At 40.2% G+C, this 13,635-nt stretch overlaps 2 protein-coding genes across 3 annotated transcripts in view; both read right to left on the bottom strand.

Moving 5' to 3' along the window:
- Positions 1-6,353, bottom strand: part of LOC123973111 (E3 ubiquitin/ISG15 ligase TRIM25-like) — an 18,618-nt gene extending 12,265 nt beyond the window's left edge. The window contains exon 1 of one of the 2 annotated variants that reach the window (XM_046052992.1): positions 5,658-6,353. In XM_046052992.1, coding sequence (XP_045908948.1) covers positions 5,658-6,353 — 696 coding nt within the window. Of the gene's footprint in view, positions 1-5,435 lie in introns of both variants that reach the window. The other variant, XM_046052993.1, reaches the window with a different exon arrangement.
- A 5,483-nt stretch (positions 6,354-11,836) lies between these two features.
- LOC123972548 (tripartite motif-containing protein 16-like) overlaps positions 11,837-13,635 on the bottom strand; it is a 4,597-nt gene continuing 2,798 nt past the window's right edge. Inside the window, exon 3 of the mRNA XM_046052071.1 lies at positions 11,837-13,633. Within this exon, the coding sequence (XP_045908027.1) occupies positions 12,788-13,633 (846 nt within the window). The 3' untranslated portion in view covers positions 11,837-12,787. The remainder of the gene's footprint in view (positions 13,634-13,635) is intronic.

Genomic DNA, 13,635 nt, shown 5'->3' with positions numbered 1-13,635 from the left:
ATCCAAGCTTGTTCTTCAGAAGATGGTGATTCCATCTCCGGCTGTATCACTCTAACTCCTCTTTTTTTCTCCCACAGGGCTGTCATCTGGTCATTCATCTTCTTCACTCTGTCATCTCTTCCCTTCCGCTGGATTTCCACCACTTTCACATTTGATGTATTTGTACTTACCATTTCTTCAAATTTTGATGAACCATCATTGAGGCTGTTATTGGCTTTTACGATGTCAGCATTGAAGACCATCTTCTTTTATGCAGAACTTTTTGGGATTTGGATTTTTAACCAGAATTTCTTATGGTGTTTTTATATGTAAGTATGTACGAATGTGTGTATGCATGTGTGGGCATGTATTTTTGTGGGTAATATTCGGACCCTGAGTCTGTAATGAAGTTTTGATTGATTTTTGTGGGAGTGTCGAGTAGAGGTTCAAATACCAGAGAATGAGTTTCAACATCTATCTCCATTATCAGGCCTCCTTGTTTCATTTTCCTGGCATCTCTCTTGGACATCTTAGCGCACATGTCCCGGTTGTTAACAAAACTTTGGTTAACAGCAAACAGTTCGTAGGCCAGTCGGCTGACCGAAGTCCATGTTGTGACATTTGTTCAGATGTATAAACTTACTTGATGCAATTTTCAACTCCTTCATTTATCATTAAAATAGTCTCAATAAGTCATTTTAAACCACTGGTAATCAGAATCTAAGAGCTCAGATTAAAGAACTGTAAGAGTCTCCATCTTGTCTCCATCCCCTGTGAATCCATTTTCGCATTTCAGTTGTTAACCTGCTGTGATTTTCACTGCAGGAAGATAAAGAGACACCTCACTGAGCCTTTGGCAGCTTCAAACTGCATCAGTACAGAGAGATTTAAATATATGTAATATCACACAGACAGTTTGTTCTCAGGAGTCACACCCTGTAACACTGATGCTGCATTCAGTTCACATGGGAAAGAAGAGTTTCCAGATCTCAAATTCTTCAAGTATTCATATCAGCTCTCAGGTTGTAAATTAAGGAGGTGGGCAAAACAAAAAGGGGAATGGACCCAGAATGCAGACACTAAGGCTGAGCAGGTACAGTTTACAGTGTTATTTAGGCAATGGTGAAAAAACCTAAGCAAAAAAACAAATTTGGTCTGCCAAACGAATAACAAACAACTAAATGTAGTTATAGATTTCTTTACAAAGTCAGAACAAAATATCTCTGATGACGGAAAGTCTGCTGCTTTTTAGACCCATGCAGTGGAAGAAAAACATACAAATACATCAAGATAAATAAATCAAGAAATTCCCCGTGCAGAGTAACAGTCAGCTGTTGATAGGTTGCAGAATTTAGCAATGTAAAATCAAAAACAAGTTGCCACACACTGAAATGACTTTATTATTTGATTGACTTTACTACTTCAGCTTCACATTGTGTGAACTTGAAGAAGTGTAACTCAACTTGGCATCAGCACCTGACTGTTGTTGCTGTGCAACAACTTGTTTTCTATTAATGGAAACACTGCTGGGGGTTTTCTTGCCCCGGGTTACACGGCACTTTACGGACCATTATATGTATATATATTATTATAATGAGCACCTAAACCAAGTATTTTGCCCGTCTTTCCATTTTCATGCAGAGAAATGTCATCATGACCGGCGATGGCCTCCACTGCTAAACAGACACAGGAACGAGCGCCACCTAAAGAAACTCAAACATTTACACACTGACACAGTTTAAAACTGCTAACATGGTGTTTTTCAGCAGCACAGGCTTCGGTCTGAAGATCTGCCTACACTGAGGGCAGCTGTGGATTTTCATCCCAGTGGGTTTTAATACAGTTCATGCAGTAGCTGTGTCCACAGGGAATAGTCACCGGATCCTTCAGTAGATCCAGACAGATGGAACAAAAGATTGCTTCTCTGTCCAGCTTAACTCTTTTATGCGTTATTCCTCTTCTCAGTGAGAGTCAGGTGGAACTTAATGTGTTTGAGAAAGAGGGAAGGGTTTTTGGACTTTACCGCATTCCACAAAGAGTTGCTTTTTGGGAGAGACAGGGTGTTTTATCTGTCATTTTACAACATTACGTACAACGTTAAAATCTTCCTATTGAGCTATGGTTAGCAGCACTACCATGTTATTAATATTTGTGTACATCGGATCATTATATTTTCTGATTTGTAACAGAGTGCGCAAAGTGTTAGTGTTCAGTTCTCATCTCATTAAAGGATTCAAGTTTTATTGTTCAGTGTCAACAATTATTCACACAAAAGCATCAATGTGAGAATAACCTTCTGACTCACAACCAAAACACACTGCGGTCAACCTCAGCTTCACCTAATATTTAAATACAGATGATATTAGTTATAAACTACAAGGAAAACCAATCATTTCTTTTACTTTAACATTTTTCTACTTACAGAAGTTTTGACCAGCCCATCCTCCCCAGAAAAATAAACATAGGTCGATTATGCAGCAGCTTATTACGACCCATATTTACGTTTTTGTTAGGCTGTGACCTCTAGGAGCAGAATAAGTCAGGCGATGTAGCATAAAGAGCTACAATGTTCATGTAAGAAGGGCAATGGATGAGTTATGTAAGATACGAGCTTTAACTTAAGAGCCCGAGGGTTGAGTCTTGTTTGAATCGAATGTCAGAATTTACATGTTTAGAATGTTTTGTAGATTACTGACAGAAGAAAAAGATCATCATCAACAAAAGACAGAAGCTTTGTGAAGTTTACCTGTCAACCAAGAACATGTGAGAAGCTGGAAAATACCAGAAACCACAAGACTCTGGTACAGAGAGTCAAACTTTAAAGATGTTTCTTCCTCAAACTCTTGGAGATATTTCTCAGTGAACTCTTTGGAATTACCTGTATTTCTGAATAAATTGGTCATAAAATGTGATCTGATCCTCACCATCGAGTCACCACAATAGACAAACACAGTCTGCTTAAAATAATACCACATAAATGGAATGGTTTATGGAAAGGGTTACAGAAGTATCTCTAAAAGCCTTGATCTTTATCAGTCCACAGTAAGAAAGACAAATCATTCTATGAAGAGAGAAAGTTCTGCACTGTTGCTACTCTCTCTAGGAGTGGCTGTACTGCAAAGATGACTGCACGAGTACAGTGCAGAATGCTCAGTGAGGTAAAGAAGAATTCTTGAGTGTCAGCTGAAGACTCATAGAAATCTGTGGAACAAACTAACATCCCTCTTGCAAATCTACGATACGTAAAACACTGCACAAGAATAGAGTTCATGGGAGGACAGCACGGAGGAAGGCACTTCTGTCCAAAAAAAACATTGCTGCACGTCTGATGTTTGCAAAAGAGCACCTGGATGCACTACTGGCAAAATATTCTATTGACAGATGAAACCAAAGTTTGGAAAGAACACACAACCATATGTGTTGAGGAAAAAAGACACAGCAACATCAAAAGCTCATCCCAACTGTGAAGTATGGTGGAGGGGACATCATGGTTTGAGGCTGCTTTGCAGCCTCAGGGCCTGGAAGAGTTGCCATCAGACAGCAAAATGAATTCCAAAGTTGATCAAGAAATTTGGCATGGGAAGGTAAGGCCATCTGTCTGCTAATTGAAGATAAACAGAAGATGGATGATGCAACAGGACAATGACCCAAAGCACAGAAGTAAAACAACAACAGAACAGCTTCAGCAAAAGAAAACATGCCAATTTAATACAAATCCAATTTATGCAGAAATCCAGGTTCATCCAAAGGGTTCACAACCTTTTCCTGTGACTATATTTACAACCTTTAGTTTAAGGCGTCAAAGAGGTGACAGCTACAGAGCTACAGTTTTAACCCTATACATATCTCAGGACAGAACATCTGTTCTTTCCTGTGTTTTGGCCCAGAAATAGGCCTTTTGTGTACATAGAGAAAGTCTTAGATCTTTGAGTTCAGCTCATGATGAATGGGGGCAAAAACAAAAGTGTTGCATTTATAATTTTGTTCATTGTATTAATACTTGGTGCAATGTGCTGATAGTGTTTCACAAAAAGTAGTGCTACACTATCTTGGCACATTACTTCTGTATGTTATGAAGAAGGTTTCACACAGCAGAGGCTCATTGTAGTGAAGGTAAATAATTAAAGTGTCTAGAAGTTCTTCAATGTAGATTTTCCTCTGTACTGAAAATAAGAAACAGCAGGTGGAGCCAGACACACATACAGACATCAGTTAAACGGCCATCACTACTGTTATTATTGAACCAGGTCAGTGAATGCACCTTGGCCTCCGAGCGAGTGTTGGTTGTTAAAAAGCAACAAGTGACAGAAAACTCTGCTCATTTCTCTGTGACAAAGCTGTTTTAGTGAAGAAAGCTGAAAGGACAAAGACTGACTGACAAATGCTCTTCTGCTCTAAACATGAGCTCTGTACTTTGTGGTGTTTCAGGATGAAAACTGCCTCAGTTATACTCTCATATTGGTTTCACATTTTCTCCATCAGCTTTGTATGATACCCTGGAATGAAGACAGGAAGGAAAGACTTTGTTCATGTTTGTTTATTCATCATGTAAACCTTCAGTTTGTCCACACATCCCATCAGTAACGTCTGTTAAATGACTCGTGTTCAATGATTTCAGGTACAGATTCACTTCATCCACACAATCAGTGGGTTTGAGCAGAATCTCAGCTCCGTCAAAGAAAAGAATGAAGCATCTCCTTATTGATTATCATCATGATAATTACAGTTTAATAATACAAACATTGAACATTTAGAGCACAGATATTTTTTCCAGGTAATAGGTTTATACCCAACTGAAAACATAGTAATGTAAATTGTATTTCATTTCTGTCAATAGATCCCTCTTAATATTGCTCATTGAACCTTTAAATGACTTCTGACTATTTGACTTTACAGAACTCAGCAGTGCCTCCAGAATAAAACCAAAGTCCAGCATAGAGAGGCTGAGTGAATGTGGTCTGGACTCTGTGGAGGAGAGTCATGGTTTTAGAGATGCTGTAGAAGGACAGAATACCTGCACTGTGATCCAGGTACACTCCTACTCTGGAGGACTGAGGACCTGAGACAGGAGTTTGGATATCATTGTACCGAAACTTATAACTGTCTTTGTCACATCTGAACGCCCAAGATTTGTCATTGTATCCAAATATACATTCATTCGACCACCCTGCTCTACTGATATTCTTGTATGCAACTGCCACATAAACCCCTCCCCCTCTCCACTCCACCTCCCAGTAACAACGTCCAGACAGACTCTCTCTACTCAGGACCTGACAGAAAGAAGTGAATCTGTCTGGGTGACTAGAATAAGACTGTTGTTGCCACATTTCTGTTGCCTTTCTGTTCCCCTCAGATAATAACAGACGTGCGTGTGCTGTGTTTGGATCCAGTGTGATTTCACGTGAATATTCTAAGAATCCAGCTCTGGTCTTGGGTTCTGGTTCTGACAGTGAGATGTTTGTCCATGTCTCTCTCAGAACGTCCTGTAGTTTATCTCTGACTTCTGACACAGCCGCTGTCACATCCTCAAAGTAGCGCAGAGGACGGATGTTGATGCTGGATGAGTCTGTAGATTCACTGAGTGCTGACAGTGAGGGGTAGTTGTGTAGAAACTGGTTGTGATCCTCTGTGAGTGAGAGCTGCTTCAGCTCAGCGTCTTTCCTCTTCAGCTCAGTGATCTCCTGCTCCAGCTTCTCCTGAAGCTCTTTGACTCGACTCACTTCAGTGTCCTGCTGGGATCTGAGCTGCCGCTTCACATCGGACCTTCTTTTCTCCATCAGACGGATCAGCTCGGTGAAGATCTTCTCACTGTCCTCCACTGCTTTATCAGCAGAACCATTGATAACCTCCACCTCCTGCTGAAGCACCTTCACATCTTTCTCTCTGTCCTGGATTCTCTGCTGGATGTTTTGTCGACTCACTTCCTGGAGCTTCTTGGAGGGCTCCACCAGCTTGTGTTTTTTAAAGGCAGAGGATTTATAATGCGGTTGAAGGTGTTTCTCACAGTAAGAGGCCAGACAGACCAGACAGGACTTGAGGGCTTTCAGTTTTCTCCCAGTGCAGACATCACAGGCCACATCTTCAGGTCCAGCATAGCAGTGATCAGCAGGAGCAGCTTGGAGTCCAGACTTCTTCAGTTCCTCCACTAAATCTGCTAACATGGTGTTTTTCAGCAGGACAGGCCTCGGTCTGAAGGTCTGCCTACACTGAGGGCAGCTGTGGATTTCCCTTTCATCCTCTGCATCCCAGTGGGTTTTAATACAGTTCATGCAGTAGCTGTGTCCACAGGGAGTAGTCACCGGATCCTTCAGTAGATCCAGACAGATGGAACAAGCGAATGTTTCCTGATCCAGCTGAACTCCTTTCTGCGCCATTTCACCTCTCGTGGCAACGAGACAGTCGTCTCAGGAAGTGATACTAGTTTGAACTCTGATCTAAGCAGGATGTTTTTCTGCAGTGAATGGGGCCTACCAGCTCCTGCACTTCACCACATGTTGGTAACACTCATCTTGAAAGTGTAGATCTGAAGGGGAGGGAACAAGTAAATACATAGATAGAGTGGAGCTCGCTGTGTGGGAGAGCAGGAAGCAGAGGGAGGGGTCATCAAGCTGACATTCATTTACAGCGAAGCCTCCGTTAAAACCTGCTCTCCATTTGAAAACATGAAAGTTTTTAGGTGTAAAATCCTTCGTGGCTCCTCAAGCTTTGCTGATGACTCCATATTTTTATAAGATGGCACAGATTTTATTCATATAGTTTCTCCGCAGCAGTGGTGTGAGGAGAGTGTGTTTAATTTAATTTATCATCACTGGATCCTCTGTAGAAACTGTCAGGAGTTTAAATATCTTGGAGCTGTGAACTTCGACAACAAGAAGTTTATGGCTTGTCCTTTCTCAATGCTGTATTTAAGGCGTTGTGGGGAAGCTCCAATAGGGAAGATCTGCCGTAGCACCCGGGCATGATATCCCTCCATAAGCTTCCAGTTAATTCAGACAAGATTGGGCTGATCTAAGATCTTTGAGATCTGAGCAAATGTAGTGGTGGTACTCTTGGGTGTACCAATGGCCAGCGGAGTAATTAGCAGGAGAAATGCCAGCCTAAGAGAAAATGTGGTGGAACTGCTGGTGGAACCAGAATCAAGTGGCCATAATACCGGACTCAGAGAGGAACGGTCATGGTTGTGCTCTAGGATTACCAAAGATGCAAGTAATTTGCGAGGGTCTTGAACGAGTTAAGAGGTGAGGATCAGTCCATCTCAGGGCCACACATAGACAGACAACCAGGCACACACCTCAGGACAATTTAGTGTCACCAATTAACCTGGTCAGCATGTCTTTGGACAGTGGGAGAAAGCCGGAGGACAGAACACCATGGTGTCTTTGAGAAATGGGACAGGTCTCAACTGCAGGCGAAACGGAAGGTAGTTGAAGTAAAGGGCAGATGAAAGCAGAAGATCTGAGGAAGGCAAAGAAAGCAAGTTTCAACATGGCTTCTAAGGTTTGAGACACATGAGGGATGCTGTATCCAGCACAGATGGGGTGGATGAAGATGGACAACAAGTCTGCCGTGAGAGGAGGGCGGTGGGGGTCTTGAGCTGGCTCTTGACATTCAAGACCTCTAAGAAGATGCCAGTTAGGAGTTTGGAAAAGAAAAGAATGCTGCTCAGATATACTTTGATGGTGTGGTTTTTGATGGCCATTACGGAATGGGCGTAGCTTAAGAAAGACGACATGGTGACAAGATCGAATGATGGGAAGGTTATGTTGTGCTGGTTATAACAATGGCGGAAACTCTTCCAAGCTGAGATTATGGAATTGTGGGAGTCGACAATTAGGGGTATTAGGGCAGGATTTGGATGTTGAACGTCATGGCAGGTAATATGGTGGAATTGGTGTTGAATGGGTATCTGCATGGATATGAATACTGAATTTAGAGTGACCAGACCTATAACACTGGTGGTGATGAGGGAGGGGAAATTATGAGGAAGTCATCCAAAAGATGGACGGCAATTGGAATCTTGTGCGACGCTTGCACTTGCTGGATGCTGTACTCAAGATGTTGTGGGGAATCAACAAAAGGGAAGCTCTGCTGTAGCACCCGTGATTGATGTGTGGTCCTGCACCTGTAACTCTGCTAATTAGCTCAACTACATCCCAGGTTAGCAGGATGAAAGCGGCCTCTTATGTTACGCATCGTTTTTTTATTCTTTCAATAACTTTATTTAGAATTTAATTCTGTCAGTCATCCAAGTTCATGAACATAAATTATAGAGTTCATATGATATAATGATAAAAAAAAAAAGAAAGAGATGAATAAATTAATAAGTGACATACGTCTTTTACAGGTGGTGACAGAACGTATTTCTTATAAGTAAACAGTTCTCCGGGGATAAGGGTCATTGAAATGCTTTTCTGATTCGTTACAAGTTTACTCAACTGAATCAAAGTACATACAGTATCAATTTATATTAAAAATAACTTAAAACATGGGCTAGACTTCCCTAATATAATAAAGAGATTTACAATAGAACATAAGTTCTTATACTTGCATTCAAATTAGGTAATTACATTTTTCCGTTGATTGCATGTGTTGTTTTGGTATGTAATTCTCAAAGTCCTTCCAGAATGTGAAACAGAATGAACGGTAATAGATAAGATTCAGTCAAATTTTCTTGTTTTGTCTTTCAAAAGGTGCAATTGTCATCAACACGCATAAATTTCGAGATATATATGTTTGTTGAATTTTTTTTAGACAATATTTTCAAGTGTAATTCTCTACCTTTGTTTGTAATATAAAATCAAGCAAGCCACGCCCTGTGCCAGTCATTATCAGTAAAATGAGAAGTCCAAAAAAATTTCTACGGGGTGTATTGTCTTTACATTTTGAAATTTCAGTTAATTTAATTTAGGATAGAAGTTAAGCTATTGATGATTATAGTAGCAGTCCTTTGCAGATATGAATAACTACATATTTTACAGTTTTCTTAACAGATATATAATTTTTTTTCCTCAGTCTGATACAAACTTCTAATTTCACATTTAGATTTGTTAAGTATTAAACCGGAAGCCGATGAAAATTGGTCAATTAGGGACACAATATATTCAACCTGATATTTGTCCCTTAGATAAAGAGCTGTATCATCAGCAAACTGTGTCAACTCAACGTCCTTACCAAAAATGGACGTACCATTAGTAATAGGATTATGTTGAATATGTAATAAAAGTAATTGAACCACCAGCAGGAACAAAAAAGGGGAAATCGGAAAGCCCTGGTGAACTGATCTCAGTACAGGAAGTCTTTTTTCTGGTATTTGGGTAAAATATAACACAACTGTTGATATTTTTATAAAACATTAAAGATAAAATATTGGTCCAAAATCAAAAATGTGGACTGACAATCAATATATAATATCAGTGTGTTGGGATTGATGTTATCAGAATATTCCAGCAAGTGTACAACAAGTCTTATATTAGAGCTTAGTTAGACATAAAACCTGTTTGTGTTTCATTTATGATGCTATGAAGCCCATTTTTCAACCGATTTCCAAAAATTAAGGACAAAATTTTGTAATCAATGTTCAAGGGCGTAACAGGTCTCCAGTTTTCCATCAGTACATGAAGGCTTGCTCCATTCTTGAGGACATTTCCTTTTTGATAGTGCATTCTTTGAATAATTCAAATAAAAGGACTTTCAATAATGTCCCAAAAATGTAAATAAATCAAAGCCCATCATTGCCTGGAGATTTCTCCTTCTTTATTGAGCAAACAGCCTCAAAGATTTAGATTTGTAATAGGTCTTTCACATTTCAATGTCCAGAAATAGTCAGTGTGAATTCTTTAACAGACTCAAATCTATCATAATCACTGACCTGAGTATTTTATGAAATACTCTCATTTTTCAAAAATCACCAAACATCTATGAATGACAGTTGTTCACAGATAAATGCAGTACTTTTGAATCTTGAATGTGGGACTGATCTTACAGGTAGGCTACTCTGTCTACAAGATCATCCAATGATCAAGTGTGCTTCCTTATATTTGTTTTTAAGGGCTTCCGGTTTCATACAAAGTTGTATAAATGTCATTTTTGCTTGAGATGTATTGTTGTAACTATAAAATTGCAAATTATAAAGAAGGAGATGTCTAAAACCAAGATGATCCTTCTACCCTCATCTGAGATCGGAGATTTAACAATGTCTCCTTTAAACTTGTTAAGAAGAATGGCTACACCTGCTGATTGTTGAGAGGCATCACAGAAATAACATCGATCACTCCATTGTGCTTTCCAAAACTTCACATCACTGTCCACTGAGTGAGTCTCTTGTAAAAAAAAAATCAATAGCTGCGTTTCGACCAACAAAAAACTACAACCTGGAACTAGGAACCTTTGGAGGAATTGACTGCATTTTCACGGAGGGACCTGGGTCTAAATGTATGTTTATTTTACCCCCCAAAAAGTCCCTGCTCGGGGGGTAGTACTTTCCAAAAGTACCCGTTCTTTGGGGAGGGTGGGGCTTGCTTTGCAGTGAAATTCAGAATAGGCAAGTAGAGGCTACTGGCTTTGACTGGAGAATATTGAGTGTTTTTCTGCTACTGCTCCTCTCATTTCCACCGTTGTTTGCAAACCAATAAATCACAATCAACAGTCAGATAGCCACACAAGTCTCGCTGATATCCGCCTGAGTTAAAAAGTCAGCATTAAATGGATAGCTTGGAAATAGCAGCCAGTGTGCTGCAGTGTGTTTTTACAGTGAACAGCTGATGGAATTAAGATAAATACTGGGTCCTGAGTTGTTGTTTTAAGTTTTCATCAGTCAGGAAGTTTTTACACAGAGTCGGTCTCCTCCTCTCCAAAACAAGCAAAACAGCTGATAAAGCTAGGTAATAAAGCTCGTTAAAATCACATTCCTCTGGATGCTCAGGTGAAACAGATGTTAGTCTCGCCAGCTGATCTGCAGCTCTTGTTGGCTGGAAATGTTGTAATAACCTTCCAAACTGTCTCGATTTTACTTTTGTGTTGCTTTCTCTGTGCTAGAGGTATTTTAAGAACTTTATGGCTTTATCCAGTTTGTGTAACAAACTTTATCCTGTCTCTCTTCATTATACTCCTACACAAAAGAAGCTGCTTTAATGGTCAAGCACAGCCTGTAGTTTTTTTTTTATTATATTCCAATCAAATCTGATGTTCATTTTTAAATGGTGCTCATGGTTAGTGGTTACAAATAATGACGCCTGTGCATCGGGTAGAGTTTCACATCAACCGGAGAATGAGTTTCAGGATCTATCTCTATTACCAGGCCTCCTTATTTCATTTTCCTGGCATCTCTGTTGGACATATCAGCGTACGTGTTAACTTTGGTTAACAGCAAACAGTTCGTAGGCCAGTCGGCTGACCGAAGTCCATGTTGTGACATTTGTTCAGATGTATAAACTTACTTGATGCAATTTTCAACTCCTTCATTTATCATTAAAATAGTCTCAATAAGTCATTTTAAACCACTGGTACTCAGAATCTAGGAACTCAGATGAAAGTACTTTATCTCCATCTTTTTCCACATTTCTGTTAACAGGAAGATAAAGAGACACCTCACTGAGCCTTCGGCAGCTTCAAACAGCATCAGTAAAGACAGATTTAAATATATTTAATATCACACACATTCAGTTTGTTCTCAGGAGTCACACGCTGTAACACTGACGCTGCATTCAGGTCACATGGGAAAGACACTAGAGAAGAGTTTTCCAGATCTCAAATATTATTCACATCATCTCTCAAGTTGTAAGTTACAGATCCCTAAAAGGGACATGGGCAAAACAAACAGGGGATTGGACCCAGAATGCAGACACCGAAGCTGAGCAGGTACAGTTTAGAGTTTATTTAGGCAACGGCAAAAAAATTATACAATTACAGTTTTATAATATCTCAGTCCCTCATTTTTATGTCATTTTGGACAACAACAACAACAACATCTGGTCTGCCAAACAAATAAAAAATAATTATAGATTTCTTTACCAAGTCAGAACAAAATATCTCTGATGAAGGAGGTCTGGTGCTTTCTCTCTTAAGACCCATGTAGTGGAATAAAGACAACATAAAATCATCAATGCAAATAAATCAAGAAATTCTGCATGCAGAGTAAGAAGAGTCAGCTGCTGGTAGGTTGCAGGATTTGAAATTCAAGAACAAGCCACAGCACACTGAAATTACTTCACTATTTGACACTACTACTTCAGCTTCGCATTGTGTGAACCTGAAGAAGTCACAAGTGTAACTCAACACAATATATTTAGCTTGGTAAAGTCATTTCAGTGTGCGGTGGCTTGTTTTTGATTTTTGATTGCCAAATCCTGCAACAATCAGTACCTGACTGTTGTTGTGCAACAGGGAATTTCTTGAAGTATTGTCTATAGATGGAAACACTGCTGGGAGGTTCTCTTGTCCCTGATTGCGCACCACTTTGCAGACTATTATAGATACTTGAACTGATGAACACCTGAACCAAGCATTGTGCCTGTTTTTCCATTTTCATGCAGAGAAATGTCAGTTCAGGTGAACAAAAGTCATCCTGAGCAGTGATAGCCTCCATGGCTAAACAGACACAGGAAGGAGCGCCACCTAAAGAAACTCAAACATTTACACAGCAACTAATGACCAGACGTCAAAGTACCGCCCACAATGTTTGATTGACAGCTGATCTCTGTGCAGTGAAGAAATGCCACAACAATCAGCTCTCAGCAACAAACATGAAGACAAAAGAAGTTTAAGGATTAAAACACAGAATTTAACCAACTGTCCCTGAAATGACTTCTGACTATTTGACTTTACAGAACTCAGCAGTGGCTCCACAAGAATAATACAACTGAAGTCCAGCATAGAGAGGCTGAGTGAATGTGGTCTGGACTCTGTGGAGGAGAGTCATGGTTTCAGAGATGCTGTAGAAGGACAGAATACCTGCACTGTGATCCAGGTACACTCCTACTCTGGAGGACTGAGGCCCTGAGACGGGAGTGCAGCGTTTATTGTACCATAAGTGATAACCATTGTCATCACATTTTAACGCCCAAGATATGTCATTGTTTCCAAATCCACAATCATCTGACCACCCTGCTCTGCCGATATTCTTGTAGGAGACTGCTACATCACTTTCTTCCCCTCTCAACTCCACCTCCCAGTAACAACGTCCAGTCAGACCCTCTCTACTCAGGACCTGACAGTAATCAGTGAATCTGTCTGGGTGAGTACAATAAGACTGTTGTTGCCACATTGCTGTTGCTTTTCTGTTCCTCTCAGATAAAAACAGCCATGTGTTTGCTGTGTTTGGATCAAGTGTGATTTTACGTGAATATTTTAAGAATCCAGCTCTGGTCCTGGGCTCTGGTTCTGACAGTAAAACATCCACTTCAGTCACTGTCAGTGAGACGTTTGTCCATGTCTCTCTCAGAACGTCCTGTAGTTTATCTCTGACTTCTAACACAGCTGCTGTCACGTCCTCAAAGTAGCGCAGAGGACGGACCTTGATGCTGGATGAGTCTGTAGATTCACTGAGTGCTGACAGTGAGGGGTAGTTGTGTAGAAACTGGTTGTGATCCTCTGTGAGTGAGAGCTGCTTCAGCTCAGCGTCTTTCCTCTTCAGCTCAGTGATCTCCTGCTCCAGCTTCT

The sequence above is a fragment of the Micropterus dolomieu genome, linkage group LG06, assembly GCF_021292245.1.
Source record: "Micropterus dolomieu isolate WLL.071019.BEF.003 ecotype Adirondacks linkage group LG06, ASM2129224v1, whole genome shotgun sequence".
Taxonomy (NCBI): Eukaryota; Metazoa; Chordata; class Actinopteri; order Centrarchiformes; family Centrarchidae; genus Micropterus; species Micropterus dolomieu.
This window is presented reverse-complemented; position numbering and strand designations above follow the sequence as displayed.